We start from the raw sequence: 24,518 nt of genomic DNA, 5'->3' as shown, positions 1-24,518 counted from the left end.
ATAGAAAAGTCAGTGGGCAGACTATTAGGAGAGATTTTTGTTGGCTAGATAATTTAAATAATAATAAAGGCATAAAAGTATTAGAAATTTAAAATGAGTGGAGAAATCATCTTTAACTTGTCTCTTGAAAATACTCAGAACATAGGTTCAAGCAGTGCACAAAGCTTGGGTTTGTGGGGTTGTTTGAGTGAAAATACATCATCATTATCAACCTAGTTTTCAAGTACAGTGTGGCCTTGACTTAGGAGTGTCCCGACTAACGAGTTTTTTGAGATACCAGCTGTCTGTCGGCCGATTTTTTGCTTTGAGTTGACAGAGTAATTTGAGTTAACCAGCTCCTTAACGAGCTCCTTAACGAGCTCGGTCTCGGAACGAATTAAACTCGTAAGTCAAGGCCCCACTGTACAGAAGTTGAAGAGATTCAAAGTCTTTACCATGGTCATGTATCTAAGACGAAGGGAAATGTAAGGAATGGCTGGCAGCATCACTATCAACAGTATCCTGTTCTGAGCAGCCAAAAAATATGTCAGGTTCCAAAGCACTTTCATTACCCCAGAAGGAAACCCCACATCATTATGTAGTCACTCCTCATTTCCCCTCCTCTTCAAGCCTTTGGCAACCACCAATCTGTTCTCTATTTACATGGATTCACCTAGGCTAGATACTCTGTATAAGTGGAATCGTACCTTTGATCTTTTGTGCCTGGCTTCTTTCATTTAGCATAATGTTTTCAATGGTCATTTACGGTGTAGCATTTGTCAGTGCTTCATTCCTTTTTATGGCCAAATATTTATTCCACTCTATGGATATTCTTCATTTTGTTTATCCATTCATCTGTTGATGAACACTTGGCTGTTGTCAGTAATGCTGCTATGAGCATTTGTGTATGGATAGCCATTTGAATCTCTGCTTTCAGTTCTTCTGAGTATATACCTAGAAATGGACTAGCTGGATCCTATGGAAATTCTGTGTCAGGAAGTGGGGGCAAAGACCAAATATATATCTTATGTCACAGTGCCTTAATGAATATATGTGTATATATATTTATCAAATGAATATGTCAGTGAACGAGCTAACTGTAATTGGTGATATTCTAAGAAAAGGAAGGAAAAGAAACACTTCAATAATCATGAATTATATATTATTTTTTATTATCAAAACAGTCAGGTTATGACAGCTACATTGCCAAGCTAGAATTAGGAAGTGTTTTAAAAATGGTTTCCTCCAAGGAGATAAATGCAAGTTCATTACCTATTCTGCATGAAATCAGTGTTACAAGGAAGCACATCTCTGATATAGAGATGAATCAGTGAGTATTGTGTAGTTACCATTAACAGAAGAATGGATTGAAGTACAAGAAGACAGGTCCTACAAAATGTGATTCTCCTTGGTGTGCCTTTGGCGATGACATTATTTTATGTAGGAGCCTAAACATAAAAATTCAAACATGATCTATGTCTTTGTAGGAAGTGTCAGACATTTTACACACTGTTGACGTCACACATCACCCTCTCACTTTAAGCATATGTGGGGAAAGGGAAGGAGAACAGTAGGTGGATCCAGTGATTATCTGTCACCCCAAATTCTGCCTCTATCTGGGGCCTCCACAAGGTGACAGAAACTCATCAGGAATCAGGCACTAAAAAATAAAGGCATAAAGACTCAGAGGCTATCAGAATGGAAATCTGTAGCTGTTAATAGAATTCTGGAGGAAGAATCTCCATTCTGAAGAAGTCATATATATAATCCACTTTTTAAAAATATACTGGAAAGGTTGCAAAAATGACAGTGCAATCTGGCCTAATGAGCTTGATTCCTGAGTTGAAAGCCAGATAAAATCCTGGATCACAGAAGAAAGCTGCTGTTTTTTAAAAAGTATCAAAAATGGTAAATCTTAGAGTATGTATAAAAAACCTGACAGGTCCTTCATTAGTCATAGTGTTGAATAGTGGTCTCTATTTATTCTTCACAATAGTTGTTTAGAAATAGTCGATTCTAGCACCAAAACCATGAAAAGGAAATCCTGCAGGAGGATCCTAGAACCTGGAACTGTCCATTTGCATATATGTTGAGAGGCTGATGTATGGGTATGATAAAGGTTTGGGTATAGGTTGCTTTTTGAGTAGCATCCAGACTGCATCTACTTTAACCGTTTGAGTCCCAAGCAGCGCGATCGTGCTGCTGAGATTTTATGTCGAGAAAACATACAATTCGTTTGAGTCCCAGGGGGTATTGAAAAAACACTGTCGAAGAATCCCAAACAGCGCAACCACGCTTTCTCTAAATGAGTACGAAAAGACCCAAACAGCTTGATAGCGCTTGTTTTATTTTATGTCGAGAAATACCAAGCAGCGCAATTGCGCTGCTTGGGACTCAAACGGTTAATTGGATGCAAAGCGCAAGACATTAAAAGCTTAAAGGCGGCCTTTTCCAGTTCTTAACAGCAGTGGTTATTTCCAGTTGTAGAAATGTAATGCAATTGAAATGTATTGGGCAGCGTGGCAGTTAAATTGGATGGATTCCAGGGCTGGGCTGGTGAGTTACCTGATTCCATCTGCAGCCCTCCTAGAACTGCTGAATGGGAACCTAGGCCCCTAAGGGGCTCCAGAGGTGGTCCAGGCTCCCTGAGACCTTTAGGACCAGGGAAGGTATGGGCTGAGTCTATGTCCCTAAGAGTCCAGCTTGCTCTCTTGTCCCAGCTATCTGTTGCTATAGAACAAAGAACCCAAAACTTAGTGGCTTAAAACAATTTTGTTCTGTGCATTCATGGGTCAGCTCTCACTTGGGGTGTCTCATGCAGTTGCAGACATGTGTTAGCAGGCTCTGGAAGGGTCTAACGTCTTCTCTCCCATGCCTAGTGACTGGGCTTGTATGATTTGAAAGCTGGGACTGGTCGGTCATCTCTGCTCTCCACATGGTTGCTTGGGCTTCCTCACAGCAGGGCTGTCTCAGGATAGTCAGACTTTTACCTGAGGTCTGGCTTCCTGCACAGCAAGTGTCAAGGGACAGGGAGTGGAAGTTGCCAGCCCCTTAAGACCAAGACCTTGAAACTGACCCAGCATCACTTCCACTATTGGATAAGCAATCAGAGCTGCGCAAGGGGAGGAGACATAACCTTCAGGTCCTGAGAGACCAAGGCCAAGGAATTTGTAGCCACTTTGAATCCTTCACGTTCTCCAACCAGGACTCAAGACCCAAAGAGTTTGTTCATAGTTGGACATTATCCTAGTCTGACCTCATAATGAGTTGCTTTGTATTCATATAGCTCTCTATGCATTAACAAGAAAGCTTGTATACACTGTCTCAATTTTTCCTCCCAATATCGCTGAAAGAGAGTAGGTTCAATCCTAAGGCAATTGAGGTACAGAGGTTAAAGGCCTTAGATCACACAGCTTCCCAGGGGCAAAATTGAGACAGACGTCTGAATCTCTCGACTCTCAGTCCATGTTGAGGGATTCTGGCTGGTTTGTTTGTTTACCCGGGTCTCTCTGCTCTCTGACACATGCAGAGTGGCAGCGGAGGAAATCTGGCCACAGATCTTGGCTGCTGAAGCTCGAGGTGCAAGCAGAAGTAATTTGCCTATGACTGCTCTGTTCCATCAGTAAGGACTCTTGAAGCCACTGTACTGGCCTTCACTCTTGGGAAACTCTTTCCGGATTCTCCAGCGGCAACAGCTGGGCAGGATCGCAAAGTCAGCCAGGTCCTTGGAGCCGAAGCGCCAGGTGGCATAGCACCTGTAGGCGCAGCGCCGCAGCTGGTTGTTGGTGGCATCCGCATCCAGCTTCAGCAAGGGCTCCTGGTAGAGCAAGAGGAACTGCAGGGCACGTCTGGACAGGATGAGCTTCTTGAATGGCTCTGAGGTCGTGATGCAGGCACCTGGCTTTTTCCGACAGCACAACTCCTCCAGGCATTGGTGACTCCTGGGGAGTTGGGATGGGAGGCAATTTCCGCACTGGCACCAGCTCGGGCTGCTGCTGGATCTGGGTGTTGCCTCCTCACTAAGCAGCTGGATTTCCTCTGGTTGCCCAGGAATGGGGGGTGGGTCTTGGAGAGACAGGGGCAGCCTGGACAAGTCTGTGAAGTCCATTAATGGTCTCTGGAAAAGTCAAGTTTCCAAACCTATCAGCAATGACAACCCCTAGGTTCTAGGTTCTTTAATTTCATTATTAACTCACAAAATTACATGTAATATTACATCAGTACCGTGTGTTAAATGTATGTATCAGGACTGTGATAGTCTTTTACGAGCATGGCCTCATTTAAGCTTTCGAAGAATCTCATGAGTTGTGTCCTTATCTCCATTGCACAGATTTAGAAAGTGAAATTCAGAATAGCCAGGCCTCAGTGCAATTATCACCTCTCCAAAAAGAGCCTGACCACCCAATCTAGGTAATGCCCCTCCCAGGTCATTCTCTTACTAGTATTGCACCATGAGATTCTCCATCCTAGTACTTATTGCCATCTGAAAGGATCTTTTTAATTACTATGTTTACTTGATGATTCTTCTGCATGAAAGTGGGGTCCCTGTCTGTTTTGTTTATTGTCATATCCCCAATGCCTAGGCCAGTACCCAGCACACAGTAGTCAGTAAATATTTGTTGACTGAGCTCCTCTCCTTTCCCACCAGGCTCCCTCTACTGGCAAATCCCTTTGTTGTGCTCCAAGAGAAATCGTCATAATTGCCATCATTTATAAATGTCTACTCTTTGTGACATATACCTTCATTCACCAGACAAAGAAAGTCTGAGTCAATTACCTTAAAAGTGAGTAAGTTCTGGTACATAAATGTTCACAGCAGCACACCCTGGTTTCAGACATTTTAACTTCCAGAGCTTCAAAACAGGCCATTTCTGTCATTTTTTAAGCTACTTAGTTTGTGGTCATTTATTATAGCAGCCATAGAAAACTAATACATTAGTGAAGATGTCCAACAGCCTGAACTGCTAAGGAGAGAGTGAATTAGAACACCCACTTAGAGAAGTGTCTGGTAGTAACTCCTAAAGCTGAATGTATGCCGTATGTTCAGGTGCCATATATTTACCATAGGAACATCATTGGCATGAACCCCAAAGGGAAACTACTCAAATTTATCCGTCAGCAAGAGAAAGGGTAAATAAACTGGATGTTTATAAAATAGAAATTATACAACAATGAGAATGAACTATTGCTATATGCAACGTCGTGGATGACTCTCACAAAAATAATGTTGAGTAAAAGAAGCCAGGCGCTCAATAGAATATATGCTATAGGATTCAAATTTTATAAAATCCTGGAAGAGGTAAGCACCTGAAACTAATATAATATTGAATGTCAACTGTAATTGAAAAGTAAAAAAAATATTTTTTAATTCTAGAAGAGGTAAAGCTAACCGTTGGAATAAGGGTGGGTAGTGATAGGGTAGAGACATCAATGGGACTTCTGCAAGTGATATTCACTTTTTCATCTGTGTGCTGGTTGCATGTGTTTGTGTTTACTTTGTTAAAATTCATCAAGTATGATCTGTACAAATTTCTAGATGTGTTTATATTTAGTAGTAAGTTTTCTTTAAAAAAAGAGAGAGAGAGAGAGAGAGAAGACTAAATGTTTTAACTTACTGGGATTTCTTTGCCTTTGACATTTTGCAGACTTCTCCCAAGTAGCTGCTCTTCCACCATCCTAATGTGGAATTCATCCACAAAGGACACATATTTTAATGTCTAGGGAAAGAAAGTTAAAAAAATTACTTCTTTTTTCGTATAGAATTACTTAAGAACTGAAAACCTGGACTTATCTAAAGCAAATATTATTCCCATTTAGCAAATGGCAAACTTTTAAACAAGTTAACCAAAAATTCTTGCTAACCAAGAATGAATGATTTCTGAGTCTAAAGGTGAATCCAAACTGGAACCCCCTACACCTTAATTTGTGGACTTAGAGTGTCCACAACGTATTGCCTAATGTTTATAGGCCCCCAAGCACTATGTAAAATATCTTTGTTATATTTCCTCAATTTAGGCTACTCTAGATTGACTATCCTCAGAAAATTATACTATTTCAACTTAAATTATTTATATTTCCATTAAGTTTCATTCCATCTTGGGCCATTAGTGATTATATCTATATCTTATATAATAAAAGCCTAATATGCAAATGGACTGAATAGCAGAATGATGGGTCTCTATAATGTGCACTGACCATCAGGGGGCAGACACTCAACACAGGAACTGTCCCCAGCCTGCAGGCCAGCCAAGGCGGGTGCCAGTGGAGGTCCCCTGATCGCCCCAACAGTTGCCCCACAGATCAGCCCTGATTGCTGGCCAGGCCTAGGGATCCTACCTGTGCACAAATTTTGTGTACTGGGCCTCTAGTATATTTATAAAATTGATTTCAAAGAGGAAGGGAGAAGGAGAGAGAGGAAAAAACATCAATGATGAAAGAGGACCATCGATTGGATGCCTCCTGCATGCCCCACACTGGGGATCGAGCCTGCAACCCAGGCATGTGCCCTGACCAGGAATTGAACCGTCACCACCTGGTTCATAGGTTGACGCTCAGCCACTGAGCCACGCCAGCTGGGCAATAGTGATTACTTTTAGTTGCAATGATGAATTTTTATTTCAAATTGTATATGCATGTACAATGGACAATGAATTGAGCATTCAGCTGCTGGAACAGGACTGGGATGTCCTTGGATGAGGGAAAGACAAAGAAACCCTCTTTGATGTTTTAAAGTTCCAGAGATTTCTTATTGGTTGGGAGGAAATCATGGAGTCAAGTGTAGAGGACCTGCTTAGTAAAGTCCAAATGAAACAACCAAAACAATACAGATGAGCTAAAGTTCCCTTTGACTAGTCCCCCATCCCAGGCTTCTTTCCAGAAGGGATTGTTATCCCTTTTATTTTAAAAAAATATATACTTTATTGATTTTTTACAGAGAGGAAGGGAGAGGGTTAGTTAGAAACATTGATGAGAGAGAAACATTGATGAGAGAGAAACATCAATCAGCTGCCTCCTGCACACTCCCTACTGGGGATGTGCCCACAACCAAGGTACACGCCCTTGATCGGAATCGAATCTGGGACCCTTGGGTCCATAGGCCGACTCTCTATCCATTGAGCCAAACCGGTTAGGGCTCGTTATCTCTTTTTGTATGTCCAATGCCTTTTTGTATTTTTATATATAACCCCCCACATATAGAGGTGTGTGTGTATAATACATGTAGAACTATATAAATGTAGAAAAATATATAGAATATATGTGTATGTGTTTGTGCATATCTGTACATGTATAAAATACATAGAATTAGTTTAGTTTATGTATGTAGTTTTTTAACCTATATCATACCATATGTATCGTTCTGTAGTTTGCTTTTTACCTCTCAACAAAATGTATTGGATATTTGAAAGTACCTAAAACATAGTGGTTGTGAACATGGGTTCTGGAACTAGCCTGCCTAAGTTGGAATTTCGGCTCTACCACTTACTAGCTATATGACTGGGCAAATTATGTAACCCTCCTATGCCTCAATTTCCTCATCTGTAGAATGGGATAATAGTGTCATCTATCTATGAGGTTGTTGTGCAGACTCAGTGAGTTAATATATATAAAGCACATTGAAGTGCTATATAAGTGTTGGCTATTATTTTTATCTACGTCATTCTTTTAAACGAGCGCCCGACATTCGTTGCTATGTATTTAACCTAGTTCATGCACTGTTCACGGATTGGACATTTGGATAGAAGCACTTTCTTCAGTGACTTGTGCTGCAGTGGACACATACCTGTACACTATACTCCCTGTGTGATCATGTGTGTCTCTAGGGCAGGTGTGGAGAAGTGGGAATGCCAGGCTGTGCAGTATGTCCCATTTAAATGTCATTATACACTGCCAGATTGTTCCCCGAAGTCATTACATGATTGTTTTTGGCTGTGCCCATTTAATAAGTCTGATAAAATTGATGGGTTCCGGAATGTAAAAATTTCTTCTTCCTCTCTTTCCTGTCTGTTTTTGTTTCTATCCTTCCCTAAGACAAAAGGCTTCATCTGAGAAATGGTGGATTGGGGTGGTGTCCAGAGGCTTGTCCACCCTGGGATCACACCTGTGGTTTTGGCCTTATTTTTGCACATTTCTCAGTGACTAACAGACACCCCAGTGTTTTGGCATCTGTAGACACAGTGAGCCTTACCGACTTTGGCTCCACAATGGACTCGCACTTCTTCTTGTAGTAATACTCATTGACCGCACAGCATTCACAGCACTTGCAATAGGGATAAACATAGGATTGACAGGATGTATTCGAGTAAGTGTTGATGAGGAAGTCAATGAATACAGTGGCCTGGGAAGAACCCCGACAAATGCCGTGTTAGTGAAACTTCTTTTTGCCAAAGCGTTTTCATAAAGCATGGGCAAGAGAAAGCCTTACCAAACCAAAGTAGGAGAGGGTGGAGCCGATGTACACGATCAGTGCGATGATGTCAAATTTTCCTCCCTGCGAGCAGAGCGGGAAAGGTTACGTGGCTGAAATTCAGTGCCGTGCTCTTTTGCTCTAACATGTCAGTGTTAGTTCCAGCAGAGGCGGGAGTCTGCCTCTGTGATTCTGACAAATGCATCCAAGGTGTTCACGGCGACAGAGACTGCAGAGACTGAGCACAGGACTCTCATTCATCCTGTTTCTATCTTCAAAGATGTGCTTGAAAACATGAATGTTTTAAACAAAGTAGCGCTGGAACCCACACACTGAGAGGAGAACCACTGAAGGTTGTTTTTTCATATAAGGTGAGGGTTTCAGAAAAGCTTTACCTAAAAGTGGTTTGAATTTATTTTGGAATCAAAGGGAAGGAATGTCCGCAGAAGGTCTTCCCTTAGGTGTCCTTGTGGTTCTTATTTTCCATGGCCTTTCTACTCCCTCAGCTATATCTGATTGATTCTCATACTTCTTAGCACCATGCTGCATAAATAATATGCTGTCAGACAAGGTATTGTGGGCATCTGTTGAGTTTTGCATGCCCAGCATCCCTACCTTCCTTCATCTGGAGACAGCACCCCAGTTTTCCTGTGGAGAATTATCTCTGTCCATCCTCAGTGTAGAGGAGGGACAATTCCATGATATGCTTGCTGTCTGACCTGTGAGCTGGACACTGGCTAGAACAGATTGCTTACCCCAGACCCCCCCCCCCCCCCTTAGAGACTGACCATGGTCTATGTTCATTCTGACATAAATCAGCACCACTCCCTGCCTCCTGCTACCTGCTGGTTCCTGGAACGGGCTGTCATCCTGACCTTATCAAGCATGTAAAGTAATTTCCCTGGTAGCTGGTAGCATTCATGTGTTAGTACCAGTGACTATTCCTTCTTGCCCTCTATAGTTAAGTGGCTCAGAGGGCCATTTTATCTTGCAGCTGCCCAAGATGCTCCTTATATGTAAGTTTCCCTTAATAAACTCTTTTACCAGAATGGAGTGGACTGCCCCTTTCTTCAGTCTTTCTCTACCTCCAGAGGTAGATTTTCAGTCCCAGGGCTTCCCCCTGGGTCTGTGTGTACTAACACTTGCTCCATGTAGCTTTGGGGAAGGGGCTGGCTCAGAGCTGGTCCAACACCAGCCATTGGGAGTATGGTGTAACCCTAGTCACAGTGATTAGTTGAGGTTGCTAAACTGTTGAGGTATAAGGAGTTGCTTGACAGCACCACACAGAGGTGACAGCAGGAGATTTGTTAAAACAGAGGAGGACAGACGTAAGCGATGGAGGGAGGCAGATTCCTGATGATGTTTGAACATCTTGATCCAGCCATGCCTGAAGCCTGTAATGGCTCCTGGACCTTTCATTTATGTGAACTAAAAAAAAAAATTTTTTTAAAGAAGCCTTTTTTTCTAAGCCAAATTAAGTTGTTGGATTCTGTACTAACTACTGTACTTTGCAGAGGGATTTCTTTCTCCTCTTTTTTAAGCATCAGAAAACTTTTAAAGTTAAATATTATATATTTTTCTCTCTATCTCCCTCTTGTATTCAACAGATGACTGTTCATGGACAGAACCCCAAAGACATTTCTTCCCCCTCTCTTATCCCACATGTGAGATGCACAGTGCCAGCTAATGACTACCATCAAAACATTCATCTCTTGGGGCACTACAGCGATCATTAGAACATGGTCATAGGAATGCAAGTGCCAGTGGCTGGGGCAGATACTTACGTTGCCAAAAACCAGGATGTCAAAACGGACCCCAAAGACTTTTATCAGAGTCCGTTTTTCAACATTGTTTTCCTTATAGTACTTGGCATATCTGTAGGAGGAAAAGGATCCACGTTTATAAAGATATGTCTGAAAGTGCTGGTGTGTTATGAAAAGAAAAACTAAATCAATAGCTGGTCTAGTCTTCCTTATCTATCTTCTAGCTTATGGTGGTCAGCAAAGGGGACACAATCCTAACCCACGAATCACTCTCTCTGACCACCCAGAACCGAAGCACCGCTTCCCCACATCACCTCCTCTGCTTCCACTATCATAGAGTGATGAAAAGTCTGCTAATTTTGTTTAAGATGAAAAGGAACAACTTTTAACCAACAACATAGGATAAGCAAAAAGCGGAGATATTAAAACAAAAACACACAAAACCTTAAAGCCATCTGATTATTCCTTAAGAGGGAAAGATAGGTTTTCTAGAACAAAGTGTTGGGGGTGAAGCTTAGATACTAATCACTGGGTTGGGGACAGGTACCTCAGCAATCTGTTCTAACCCTGTTTTCTTAGATTCTGTAGGTGTCTATTTGGCAGCCGTTATCACAGGGCCAAACGAACAACTGAAGTTGTTTACATCTCCCCTGCAGTCCAGCTTTTACAAGTGCAGAAAACCATGTTGGAAATTCTCCAACCAATCCCGACTCCATATCCCCCGCCACCTTTTTTGACCTAATTCTCACACATTCAGCCAATATTTTTGCTGCCTTACATTACCCAGGGCCAAATACCAGACAACCAGAGACCACCCCTGGACCCCAGAGCCCACATTACTCAGACTAGTCAATTCTAAGCTGTTCCCCAGCCCTGTCTTGCCTCTTCCAGGACAAACACAATAAAATTCCTAAGCCATGCTTTCCCCTCCCTCCTCTCTCCTGACCAAACCTGGTGCTCCCCCCTGTGGCCGTGTGTGGCATAGCATGTCCCTCCTTTTTGGAAATGTAATAAAATTCTTTCAATGGCATTCACCTATCCTTGTCATCACTTGGTCATCTTATAAATTAAGACCCACGTGCAAATCGCAGTCACCCCAAATATGCATCTCTCACCAGTGCCACAGTCAGGAAAAGTGGTGTGTTTTATTTTTCATGAACAATTAGGGAGGCGTAAACCCCAGGCCTCAAGAAACTTTTCAATCTGTCCCTCCCCCTATCTGCCTTTCAGTGGTTGTTTTTAGGCAAGGGTATATGCTTCCTTTCTGAGTTATTAATTCACAATCTATTTACAGGTGTGGGGAGAAAAGACAACAGAAGACAGATGCTCTGCCAGAATACTGTGGTGGAGTTTTTTTTTTAAACTCTCAAAATCTGACATTCAGATTGGTTAGGTATTTTAGGCACTTTAATGAGTTTCCAGCCAGAGGGGTTTCAGTATCTCTACATCTGATTGTTCTCATTCCCTGGCGGTTCTTTCTTTTTCTGCTTTATCCAGTGGCTTGTGTTCTAGTACACAGAGCAAGCATGCATCACCACTCTGTGCCCTGCGGTTGCATTGTTTTTCTATGCAAGTCGGTTTGACGGGGAAGGCTAACATCCTACAATATAAATACTTGAATTTCTGCTTTCAAGGTCTTGAGAGAATGATTCTCAAACTGAGGGCAAGAATCACTTGGGAAGTGTGTTCAAAGGCAGATTCCTGGGCCTCAAGCCCAAAGGGTGGTTTCAGAAGGTCTGAGATGTTTCTAAGAATCTCTGTTTTCAGGAGAGTACCACAGAGTTCTGGTGCAGGTGGTCAGGGGGCCACATTCTGGGAAATAGTAGGTCCTGGACAAGGATGTCTTTTTAAAAAATTATTTTCATTGATTTTAGGGAGAAAGGAAGGGAGAAGAATAGAGAGATAGAACATCAATGAGAGAGAAACATCATTCGGCTGCCTCCTGCAGCCCCCTTACTGGGAATTGAACTGGTGACCTCTTGCTTCATGGGTTGACCTTCAATCACTGAGCCACACTGGCCAGGCACAAGGATGTTTTTTGCACACTGTCATGGGTTGACCAGTCTCCCCCAGAAAGATACATCCAAGTACCTAACCCCTGTACCTCTGAATGTGATCTAATTTGGAAGTGGAATCTGCAGATGTAATTAAGGACCTCAAGATGAGATCAGCCTGGATTTAGGGTGGCCTAGATCCAATGACAAGATAAAGGAGAGGGAGAGTTGAAACAAACACAGAGGAGAAGGCCAATACCACCGAGGCAGGTATTGGAGTGATGCAGCCACAGGTCAAGGAATGCCTAGAGCCAGCAGAAGCTGGAAGAGGCAGGGAAGGACCCTCCCCTGGAGACTTCTGAGTGAGTTTGTCTCTCCTAACACCTTGATTTGGGGCTTCTGGCCTCCATAACTGTGAGAGAATACATTTCCGTTGGTAAAGCCACCATGTTTGTTGTCTTGTGTTACAGCAGGCACAGGAAACTAAAACACACACACACACACACCCCTTCTCAACGAGGGAAGTGTATCCCGTGTTCTGTCTGCCTTAGCTACACATCCTGTACATAAGCTCACCTAGAAGGACTTTTGCCATGGACATCTTTTGGTAAAAGACAAAAATTCTGAAATGTGATCAACCTCTTCAAATTCCTATGTTTTAGAAAGTTGCACATTTTTTCATCTACCTCCTATAACCTGGAATTTGCCTTCTCTTTTGTGTGGCTGTTTGAAAATAACTTATCCATTACCCATCAGATCTGGACAATTTATTTCTGGCCAGAGATTTCTTCTGTTGCTCGTTCCAGACAACAAATGCTCTAACACTTTGTTCTAAAATAATATCAATATTATAACAGTCTCAGTTCTTCAGAAAGCTCAGATCTCTCCAGGAGCTAATGTTCTTAGGCTTAGCTCAGTGACTTGAAGGACATTTGCTAACATCTGGTCGATACTTTGCCCTGCATGCTTCTGCTGATTGCTAAGGAAACAGCCTGTGAGGGCAGTGGGGGGACCATGGATCCCATCCTCTCTTCTTGCTAATGGCCACAGGCCTATTCAGTAGAGCAGCAGGGGATAACCAAAACGTTACCTAAGCGTGGAACTGGTTTCAGAGCCCTGGATGAAACTCGGTTGGAATTGCCTATCTTTTTAAATTTTTGCCATTCTGGTAGGTGTGTAGTTGTGGCTCACTGTGGTTTGAATTTGCATTTCTCTGGTGTTTAATGATGTTGGCTTGTTGGAGGTTTTTATTTACTTACACTTTTGTCTTATATTTATATATTATACTTACAATAATTCTTATATTCATATCCTATTAGAATATAAGCTTATGAAAGCAACTTTGTCTTTTTTGTTTGCAAATATATTTCCATTAGAGGAACCCATATTTTTTTCTTCAACATATATTTAATTAATGAAAAATATGAAAAATACCAATATCAATTTTCTATTTAAAATTTTAAAAAAAATATTTTTATTGATTTTTAGAGAGAGAGGAGGGGAGAGGGGAAAGAAAGAGAGAGATAGAAATGATGAGAGAGGATCATCAATCAGCTGCCTCCTTCATGCCCCCCACTGGGCACCGAGCCCACAATATGGGCATGTGCCCTGACCAGGAATCGAACCTAGCAACCTCTTGGTTCATGGGTCGATACTCAATCATTGTGTCACACCAGCTGGGCCCAGCATCAATTTTCTACCAGCTTCATAGGCAAATTCTATAACCATTATTCTAGGGATATACTTGGACACTTTTTCTGAAAAGGGAACAGCATAAGTCTACTTTGTTCCTGGAACTGGGCACAAAATGACTAGCCATAACCACAGTCCCAGACACCTGCCTGGCTCCCACAAGCAATGATAAGTCTTGGAGACTGTGTTGTAAACCTCACACTGAAAGGCCACCATTATTGCTGGGACAGAGTTGTAGGAACAGGCTGAGAAAGTTATCCAGATATAGGAGGAAACATGGACACCACGTCAGGATGGCACAGGATCACCACTGGGCAAAAGTCAGGAGCAGAGGACTGAACTGTCAAAGCAAGAACAGATCAGCACTTGCCCGCTGAAAAGTCCAAATGAACCAGGATTCTAGTGATATCACAGGGTTAACATCCGGAAGCCAGAGCATACAGGATGCCCTGCAAAGAACCTTCGAGGTAAGACAGAATGGCAGTGAGGAAGCAATGTGGCCCAGGTGTCAGGAGTCCTTAAGATGTTCGTAGAGCTCAGTGTGGCTCAGTGGTTGAGCATCCACCCATGAACCAAGAGGTCCCTGGTTTGATTCCTGGATAGGGCACATGCCCAGGTTATGGGCTCAATCCCCACAGAGGACATGCAGGAGGCAGCCAATCAATGATTCTCTCTCCTTCTCCTTTCCTCGCTAAAAAAATAATAATAATTAAAAAATCAATAAAAACATTTTTAAAAAGATGTTCTTAGTAGAAGGACTTCACGATGGAGCATGAGCTAGTATCAGAAGCCCACCACCCTCACCCCAAACACAAAGAAATGCAAGATAAAGTCATATTAAAGTCCTATAAATATATTGCTGAGCTCAAAACAAAGAACGGCATTTTCTAGGTGCTAAAGATAAATTGGGACTGAAGCCATGAGTCCCCTAGAGGTACCAGGACCAGATCTGTATCTGGCAGGCCTCTGGGGAGCCAAAGGTGGCCAGTCTGACCTCAAGCACTGTTACCTGAAGTTGTAGCCAGGGTACAAGGACTCATTGGTTGTCTTGTCATCAAGGCGTCGGAAACTGTATTTTGGACGGCAGTGATGGAACCAACTGTCCAGGTTGCAGTCCCAGTTGATCTCAATGCCCATGATTCCCCCCTGAGGAAGACAACAAGAAGCTATCTCTAAGTCCTGCTGGGCGTGGGGTGCAGCTACCAGACATCTCCCTGCATAGCGATGATCACTGAAGGAAAGGACTTACATGCTTCTTCAGCCACTCCATCCTCCTCAATTCAAGGTGACCTTTTTCTCCTCTGAACATCTAAGGAATCTCTTCCTTTCTACAAACGTATTTTGAGCACTGACTATCATATTTCATTGAATCTTACTTCACTGAATCTTAGACACTATTCTTGTAAGACATAATTTTTTTATGTTCCTCTAAGAAGAAAATGCTGTCAATTAAAATGTGAGACTCCGTCAGTTGAAATCACTTCCTGATTTCAGAACTATCAGAATGTGAAAAAATGTCTTTGAATCATGAAATATGGCGTTTTGAGACAGTATTCTAGAAGCTAGGGATAAAGCGATGTGGAATTGGCAGCCTCTGACTTGGAGAAAGGAAAAATAATACAGAATAATCACAATTGTTATTTATTGCCTGGCACTAAACCACGCACTCTACATATTATAGTGACTATCTAATGTTTTTGTCATTCATCATCCAAAGAGCCAGGAAATGCAAGGAATTTAGCTCTGGAGGTGGAAAAGGTGACAAAATTGATTCTCCTGCTGGCGCCTTTGGTGGGAGCCTCACCCTGTTGCTAACCTGATTTCAGCTCAGTAAAACTGACTTTGGACTTCTGATCTCCAGAAGTGTGAAAAAAAAAATGTGTGTTGCCCTGCTTGGGTGGCTCAGTTGGTTAGAGTGTTGCCCCAATACACCACAATTTGAGTAGACATTTCTACAAAGAAGGTATGCAAATGCTTAATAAGGATATGTAACATGTTCAATATCTCTAGTCACTAGGGAAATGCAAATCAAAAGCACAATGAGATACTTCACCCCACTGGCATAGCTATAATCAAAACAGACAATTAAAAAGATGGCAAGGGCACATACAAAAATCAACCAATGAATGCATAAATAAATGGAACAGCAAATCTCTCTCTCTCTCAAATAAATAAATAAATAAATAAATAAATAAATAAATAAATCATTTATTTTAAGCCACCAAGTTGTGGTCACTTATTATACCAGCCTCAGGAAATTAATGTACCAAGTATCTCACGCCTGGGATTGTTGTGAAAGTACTTGGCATCATGGATGGATTTACTAAATGCTCAATAAAGGGAACCATATTATTAAGACCCAGTGGCTCAGCCCCTTGGCCATTTGACATCTTCCATTCCCCTGACACAACTTCCCCCACAAACCTCATGGTACGAAGGCACCACCAACCTTAATTGCCACTTCTGAAAAATTATATCCTGTTTCTTGGAAGATATCTCCTAGTCGGAAAATAGGACACTGTGGATTCTGAGTCTTGTGATAGGTGCAAGTGATGTTTAAATCTGGCAAGATGTTTCCCCTGCACATAATGAAAAGCAAACAAACACTTCCATTGAACATTTGCATAGGAATGAGCCAGTGTGGTGACTGGGCTCCATGAGGGCCCCCAGTGGTCCCCACCTCTGTGTATTTATACCCTCGTGTATTCCCTTCCACATAGTAGCAGGATTGGTCTGTGACCAGTAGCACATGGCAGAAGTGATGGTGTGTCACTTCCAAGGTTAGGTTATAAAAGACTGCGACTTCCATCTTGGTTACTGTCTTGCTTGCTTGCCCTCTGTCTCTCTTGGATCATTTGCTGCGGGGGAAGCCAGCGGCTGTGTCCTAAGAGCTCTCAGGCAGTGCCAGGGAGAGGCCCACATAAGTGAGCTTGGATTCTCCAGCCCTAGTCAAGCCTAGAGTGACTCCAGCCTCATTGAGAGCTCAGCTGCAACCTGAGAGGCCCTGAGTCAGAACCACCCAGGCAAATCTTTCCCAGATTCCTGGTCTACAGAAACTGTGGAAGATAATAGATGTTTGTTGTTTTAAGCTTCTAGCTCTTCGGGTAATTTGTTACACAGCAGTAGATAACAATATGGTCAGACACTCTGGTCACTTACGTGGTGTAATTGTGGCCAGGGAAGTCGATATTATTCTTGATGAGCACAGTGAAGTTTTCAGCACTGTTCAAGAGCGCAGGCCTGAGTGAGAGACATGCACAATGGAGATCAATGACTACAGGGACGGAGGGAGGAAGTGGGTCAGTGGGACCAGCGGCTTCCGGTCCCTTGCTTGGGTCATTGCAATGAGTGAAGAGAAATGCAATCTAGTTGGCAAAACGTTCTAAAAGTCTCCAGCTTCTCCAGTAAGAATTTCTCCCTTCTTGTTGGGAGAAGAGACCCCATGGCAGTTCTCACAGCCTGATATAATTGTATGTTTAGGTATGTGCCGTGGTGTGCTGATAAATCAACACGCTCTTCAGGGAAAGAAAAAAAAAAAGCTCTGATGTGTAGCATTTACTGATCATTGTGGTATAAATACTCCCACCATGTCTGATTTCAGGCTACCAGTGGGACATCTTTGAACTTGAGTTGGGAAGGGATGCACATAATTGGCTCAGAGGCGGTACAAGCCAACTCCATCATACCCCCCTTATATATTTCCCCAAAGGCTGGTGTTCCTGGAGGGCTGGGACCATAATTTTCTTATCTTGACTTCCCCATCCTTCAGCACAGCGCCACACACATAGTTGATTCTGTCAGTCATTCTCCTAGAGGCCTATGTAACATGGAATTCTCTATGAGTTAGAGGAGCCCAAATTCTAGACTGCAGGAAGGTCTACCCACCATCCTTCTATCTATTTATTCGACAAATAATAATTGGACTGAGCATGAGACTGGGTGTTGGGGATGTAGTGATGAACAAGATGTTAAGGTTTTTGTACTTATGCAGTTAACAATCTCTTAAAGATGGAGAGAACTAGCTGTGGATTAAAAAGGTGCAGCTGAGCCCTAGCTGGTTTGGCTCAGTGGATAGAGCATCAGCCTGCAGACCAAAGGGTTCCGAGTTCGATTCCGGTCAAGGGCACCATGCCTCGGTTGCAGGCTCCTCCTCTGCCCGGGCCCTGGTCAGGGTGTGTGCGGGAGGCAACCAATCAATGTGTTTCTCTCACATTGATATTTCTCTGTCTTTCCCTTTCTCTTCCACTCTCTCTAAAAATCAATGGAAAAATATCCTCGGGTGAGGATTAAAAAAAAAAAAGTACAGCTGGTACGCTGTTACCTGGCAGGCCTGAGTAGGTGGAAGATATCCTATATAATAAAAGGCTAATATGCAAATCGACCAAATGGCAGAATGACCAGTCGCTATGACGAACACTGACCATGAGGGGGCAAACGCTCAATGCAGGAGCTGCTCCCTGGTGGTCAGTGTGCTCCCACAGGGGGAGCACCACTCAGCCAGAAGCCAGGCTCACAGCTGGTGAGTGCAGTGGCGGTGGCAGGAACCTCTCTCATCTCCACAGCAGCCCTAAGGACCCCTTGGGGGATATCTTCGTGGAGCAGGTCTAAACCGGCAGGCGGACATCCCTGAGGACCTGGACTGCGAGAGGGCGCAGGCCCGGCTGAGGGGACACCCCCCCTCCCCCCCCCCAGTGCATGAATGTCATGCACTGGGCCTCTAGTATATATATATATATTGAGGGTAGTACCAGGAAAGGGTGGAGAGAATTGGAAGAGGGCACCAAGAACGATCTGCTTTTTATTCCAGGACTTGCAGAGCCCAACTTTGGCTTTATTTGGGACATAGCTATAGAGAACAGTCTAATTTTTGCCTGTTCAGCATCCATTCCCCCTCTGTCAATAGCCCTTCAATTCTCTCCCTTTGGGGAAGCCAGGTCTCTTCCACTCTCAGCTCAGAGGGTTGGGTGGGAATGAGTCCATGTCCTGCTCATCGCTACAGCTCCTGGAGTGTGCAAGTGACCCAGAGCTGGCCAAACAGTGTAATCCAATCTCCTTGGCCACAGTGATAGATTCAGATTATCATGTGACTTGGGCCAATGAGAACATTCCATGGCTTTTGTAGGAACTATTGGGGGGTGAGGTGGGGGGAGAAGTAATTTTCTTTTGGACTGTTAGTAGTAAGGACAGTAAAAATCTTGAGTTCCCCCACACCACAGCATGAAGAGAGCTAAAGAAAGAATAATTTCAGGGGAGGAAGAGAGAGAATCTTAATGACATCATTTGAAACCTGGAACAAGCTTTACTTGAAGCCACACTTCTGAACTCATTGTCAGGAGTCAAAAACACAGGAGAAACCAAGATGGCGGCATAGGTTAACGCCGGAGTTTGCTGCCTCGCACAACCACTTCAAAAATACAACTAAAAGACGGAACGGACATCATCCAGAACCACAGGAAGGCTGGCTGAGTGGAAGTTCTACAACTAGGAGGAACCGAGAATCAGAGGAGGCACAGTGCTGAAGTAAAATACTAAGGTGCGGAGTGCGTGCGGCGCGGGCTGGTGGCTGAGGGCATGGTTGGAGGGAGCCTCAGACTCTGAGCTCCAGATCGGGGCGAGTCTCTAAGGACCCAGACTCAAACAGGAGAAGCAGGACTGTCTGGCTACGGTCCCTCTGAGGTTTGCAGCGGTTGCTGAGACAGAGAGGCAGAGCCCCTGGGGACGGACTGAGAGCAGCTATAACTGCTCCCTCCTCCACCCTGTTGATCCCGTGGGACCCGCCCCGCCCAAGCCCTGCACAGAGGCATTTGCCGGATAGCCTCAGGCAAAGGCTAGATTAGCACCTCCCTAGAGGACACAAGTTCTTCCACTGCAGACACAGCTGATTATCACAGCCAGTTGGCCTGGAGGCCAAATCCCTCTAGTATTAACTACAACAATCAAGGCTTAACTACAACAAGACTGCACACAAAGACCACTAGGGGGTGTACCAAGAAAGCATAAAAAATGCGGAGACAAAGAAACAGGACAAAACTATCAAGGGAGGATATTGAGTTCAGAACCACACTTTTGAGGTCTCTCAAGAGGCTTCTAGAGTCTGTCGATAAACTTGATGAGATGTACAGGAAATCTAATGAGACCCTCGATGGTGTGATAAAGGACCATCTAGAAAGTAAGCATACATTGACTAAAATAAAGAATATTATACAGACTCCCAACAGCAGACCAGAGGAGCGCAAGAATCAAGTCAAAGATTTGAAATGTGAAGAAGCAAAAAACACCCAACCGGAAAAGCAAAATGAAAAAAGAACCCAAAAATACGAAGATAGTGTAAGGAGCCTCTGGGACAGCTTCAAACGTACCAACATCAGAATTATAGGGGTACCAGAAGATGAGAGAGAGCAAGATATTGAAAACCTATTTGAAGAAATAATGACAGAAAACTTCCCCTACCTGGTGAAAGAAATAGACTTACAGGTCCAGGAAGCGCAGAGAACCCCAAACAAAAGGAATCCAAAGAGGACCACACCAAGACACATCATAATTAAAATGCCAAGAGCAAAAGACAAAGAGAGAATCTTAAAAGCAGCAAGAGAAAGAAACTCAGTTACCTACAAGGGAATACCCATACGACTGTCAGCTGATTTCTCAACAGAAACTTTGCAGGCCAGAAGGGAGTGGCAAGAAATATTCAAAGTGATGAATAGCAAGAACCTACAACCAAAAGTACTTTATCCAGCAAAGCTATCATTCAGAATTGAAGGTCAGATAAAGAGCTTCACAGATAAGGAAAAGCTAAAGGAGTTCATCACCACCAAACCAGTATTATATGAAATGCTGAAAGGTATCCTTTAAGAAGAAGAAGAAGAAAAAGGTAAAGATACAAATTATGAACAACAAATATGCATCTATCAACAAGTGAATCTAAGAATCAAGTGAATAAATAACCTGATGTACAGAATGAACTGGTGATTATAATAGAATCAGGGACATAGAAAGGGAATGGACTGACTATTCTTGGGGGGAAAAGGGGTGTGGGAGATGCGGGAAGAGACTGGAAAAAAATCGTGCACCTATGGATGAGGACAGTGGGTGGGGAGTGAGGGCGGAGGGTGGGGTGGGAGCTGGAAGGAGGGGAGTTATGGGGGGGGAAAAAGAGGAACAAATGTAATAATCTGAACAATAAAAATTTAATAAAAAAAAACGAAAAAAAAAAACAAAAAACACAAGCCAAAAAGTAACACTCTTTTTCTGAAGCCAATTTAAATTGTAGATCTGTCAGTTGCACAAAAGAAAATCTTATTTATGACAAATGCCTGCTATGTGCTGGACCATTTGCCTTTAGAACATTCTAGATCCCATGCTTCCTAGGCAACACTCTAATTAGAATCAGAGGACTATAGGATCCTAAAACTTTAAGGATCAAAGCCCTTTATTCCTCTCTCATGATATTTACAGTTTTCCACCTTGAATTACAACTCTGCACATATATCTATCTCTTTTATTAGACTGCAAGAGCCTTATCTGGGTCATTTTGTATTTTACATAAAATTTCGTACAGCCTCGCCTGGCCAGTGTGGCTCTGTGGTTGAGCGTTGACCTATGAACCAGGAGGTCAAGGTTTGATTCCCAGACTGTGGGCTCAATCCCCAGTGTGGGGTGTGCAGGAGCCAGCTGATCAATGATTCTCTCTCATCATTGATGTTTCTATCTCTCCCTCTCTCTTTCCTCTCTGAAATCAATAAAAATATTATGGGTACAGTGTCTTGGCTAGGTTCAAGCCTCGGACTAATGAAAGGACAGGGTCCTCTTATTACCACGTGCAAGTCCCAGCTGGAAGGGCAGGGCCCTCCCAGCACAATCATAGCCAACGGCTGTGGTTGTAAGCTTGAACCTATGGTCCGAACACGTAGCCCCATGTGCCGTGTGATAGAGTTCGGGTGCATGTAGTTAAGTGAGGTCGAAACTCACGAGAATGCTGTAAACAACGTGATCACTCCCCTACTTTGCCTCGTGGCATCTGCTATAAAATAAAGACATGGCTTGTGTGCGCTGGCGCTGTCTCCCCATCAGGGAGCAGCGTCCCACCGAGACCCAGCTTTCATTCTCTTGTCTGTCTCTTCTCAATCCTTCATCCCCCCCCACTCAGGGTCACTGAACCAGGCTGAGCTGGCATGGCACATAAAGCACCCTGGGGCTGAGTATGCCATGGCCGTGCCGGCTCCCCACAAAATATATTTTGGGAAAAAATTTAGCACAGCCTTTTGTATATAGTTACACATGAAATAAATATCTAATACCTACTACATGGTCATAGATGTGTTGGAGGAATGAATGATTACATGGATCATTTTAGTAATTCTAGAACCCCATGCTCATATGACATATGAGGAAACAAGTTCAGGAACTTGCTTGCCCAAGGTCATGTAGAATTGCAGAAGCACCTTGGAGATGCACAGTACCAGTATTTATCTGGTGAATGAGTTGGTGGCAGAGCCAGGACTGAAACCATAGACAACCAAGAGGCCCCTTGCCTTGAACCGGGATGACCTGGGTGTAGGCTAATGTCCCTGAGCAGTTCCTTCTTTGATAATGAATCTTCCTTGACCTAGAAATGAACCTGAGTGGTGCCATTAACTGATTGAGGGTAAGACAGGCTGACACTGCCTAGTGCTTCCTACTCTAATATTGGGAACCTTTTCCTGGACCTTCTAAAAAGTTAGTTTGGGAAACTCTTTGCCCCACAGGTTCTGGTGGTGTGACCCTGAGTCACATTTGTCTAATGCTGTGCTGTCCAGGATAGTCCAACATCCCCTAGGCAAGTGTGACTAATTACATTTAAATTAAATCAAATTCAGTGGCTCAGTTGTAGTAGCCACATTTCAAGTGCTCAATAGCCACATGTGGCCACTGTATCAGACAGCACAGAAAGAGAACATTTCCATCATTATGGAAAGTTCCATGGACAGTGCTAGTCTAGAACCACCAAACTTCTATGGGCAGATCGTGTGTGTGTGTGTGTGTGTGTGTGTGTGTGTGTATGTTATTGAGCACTTACTATATGCCAGGCACTGGGCTCACTTTGCAATCATAATAAAGTATCTCATTTAATTCTCACATCAGTCCACTGAGAAAATTTACAGATGAGAAAATTAAAGTTCAGAGAGGTTAAGCAACTTGCCCAAGGTCACACAGCAAAGAAGTATTAGAGTCAGGATTTGAATCTAGGTCTCTCTATTCTCTGCTGAAATGCATCAGTCCCTGTGGTTTCTGAGATTTAAATCAAGTTTTGCCTCTGGACCTGTCCTTGTGTGTTAAAGAAAAGTCACTGCCCTGCTGGTGTGGCTCAGTGGTTGAGCGTCAACCTCATGCGCCATGCACCAACAGGTCACCAGTTCAATTCTGGGTCAGGTCACATGCCTGTGAGCTTAATCCCAGTAGTAGGCATGCAGGAGGCAGCCGATCAATGTGATGTTTCTCATGGATGTTTCTATCTCTCCCTTTCCCTAAAAAAAAAAAAAAAAAAAAATCAATAAAAACATTTTTTAAAGAGAAGAGTCACTACAGCGACCACCAAATCTGTCACTGTGATCATTTTAATATATATATATATATATACACACACACACACACACACACACACACACACACACACACACATTTTTATTGACCTCAGAGAGGAAGGGAGAAGGAGAGAGAGAAACATCAATGATGAGAGAGAATCATTAATCAGCTGTCTCCTGCATGCCCCCTACTGGGGATCAAGCCTGCAACTGGGACATATGCCCTGATCAGGAATTGAACTGTGACCTCCTGGTTCATAGGTCGACCCTCAAGCACTGAACCACGCTGGCCAGGCTTTCACTGTGATCATTTAAGAAAACTTCCCTTCTCTTCTTCCCTTCCATTTTTTTTCCTTCCTTGCCCCTTCCTTCCTTTTGTTCTTTCTTCCCTCCCTGTCACCTCCCCATCCTTAATCCCTGAGTATGGACACTGACAAGTCAGAACTGGAGTAGGGGCTGGAGGTGCCCTGGAACATGCTGGCACAGAAAGGAGGCAGGGGCACCCCAGAGTGTTCAGGGAAGTAGCTATTTATCAGTCAGTACAGAATTATTTTAATATTTTAACTAGCATGGCCCTCCCAGAGACCACCCGTGTGCCTGGCACGGGGTCCCCAAGCCAGTAGGACCCAGGATATTGTGGGACTGCCCTGAGAAGAGAAGCTAGATCAGCGCCTAGCAAGGCCTCACCGAGGGCCACACATCAGTCCCCACCCTGCAACTTACTGGGGGGGCTCTTCTGTTGCCTCAGTGGGACACCAGGCAGAGACTTCACAGGTCTTCTTCGGAGGCTGTGGTTTATACGGTATACACTTTCCGGTCTGGATTCCTGCAGGGTCAAGGGGTCACAGAAGCACACGTGTGAAAGAACTATGGGAGGAAACTCTCAACCCAAGCAGGAGACCATGCTTTTCAGCTCAAGCAGTTTCAGTTTTCAAGAAACCCCAACTGAACCGCAAGCTTATTAAGCTGGCCAAGCAGCATATCAAATGGTAGGCGTTTTTTAAAAAATCATCAGAGAGAACATAGGAAGACCATGGATGCTGTTGGCTTGTTTGGCTTCTTTGAAAGAAAGATGCTTGAGAGGGGAGCTGGACAGGGTGTATTCTCTGAACTGGGAAAATGGACT

At 43.5% G+C, this 24,518-nt stretch overlaps 2 protein-coding genes across 4 annotated transcripts in view; one reads left to right on the top strand and one right to left on the bottom strand.

The window, feature by feature from the left end:
* The window catches only part of IFT81 (intraflagellar transport 81), a 192,661-nt gene that overhangs the window by 2,706 nt on the left and 165,437 nt on the right, over positions 1-24,518 (top strand). The window lies entirely within an intron of this gene.
* The window catches only part of LOC138997934 (P2X purinoceptor 7-like), a 54,449-nt gene continuing 31,082 nt past the window's right edge, over positions 1,152-24,518 (bottom strand). For 2 of the 3 annotated variants that reach the window (XM_070399896.1, XM_070399899.1), the window contains 9 exons: positions 24,116-24,218; positions 16,992-17,072; positions 16,282-16,411; positions 14,842-14,978; positions 10,168-10,258; positions 8,402-8,467; positions 8,165-8,314; positions 5,595-5,696; positions 1,152-4,096 (listed from right to left, as the gene is read on the bottom strand). In XM_070399896.1, coding sequence (XP_070255997.1) covers positions 3,599-4,096; positions 5,595-5,696; positions 8,165-8,314; positions 8,402-8,467; positions 10,168-10,258; positions 14,842-14,978; positions 16,282-16,411; positions 16,992-17,072; positions 24,116-24,218 — 1,358 coding nt within the window. In that variant the 3' untranslated portion in view covers positions 1,152-3,598. The remainder of the gene's footprint in view (positions 4,097-5,594; positions 5,697-8,164; positions 8,315-8,401; positions 8,468-10,167; positions 10,259-14,841; positions 14,979-16,281; positions 16,412-16,991; positions 17,073-24,115; positions 24,219-24,518) is intronic. The other variant, XM_070399898.1, reaches the window with a different exon arrangement.

This window comes from Myotis yumanensis, unplaced genomic scaffold (assembly GCF_028538775.1).
Source record: "Myotis yumanensis isolate MYYU_CA2020_CCGP unplaced genomic scaffold, mMyoYum1.0.hap1 SCAF_19, whole genome shotgun sequence".
Taxonomy (NCBI): Eukaryota; Metazoa; Chordata; class Mammalia; order Chiroptera; family Vespertilionidae; genus Myotis; species Myotis yumanensis.
Note: the sequence above shows the minus strand (reverse complement) of the source record. Positions and strands in the feature narration are given on the sequence as shown.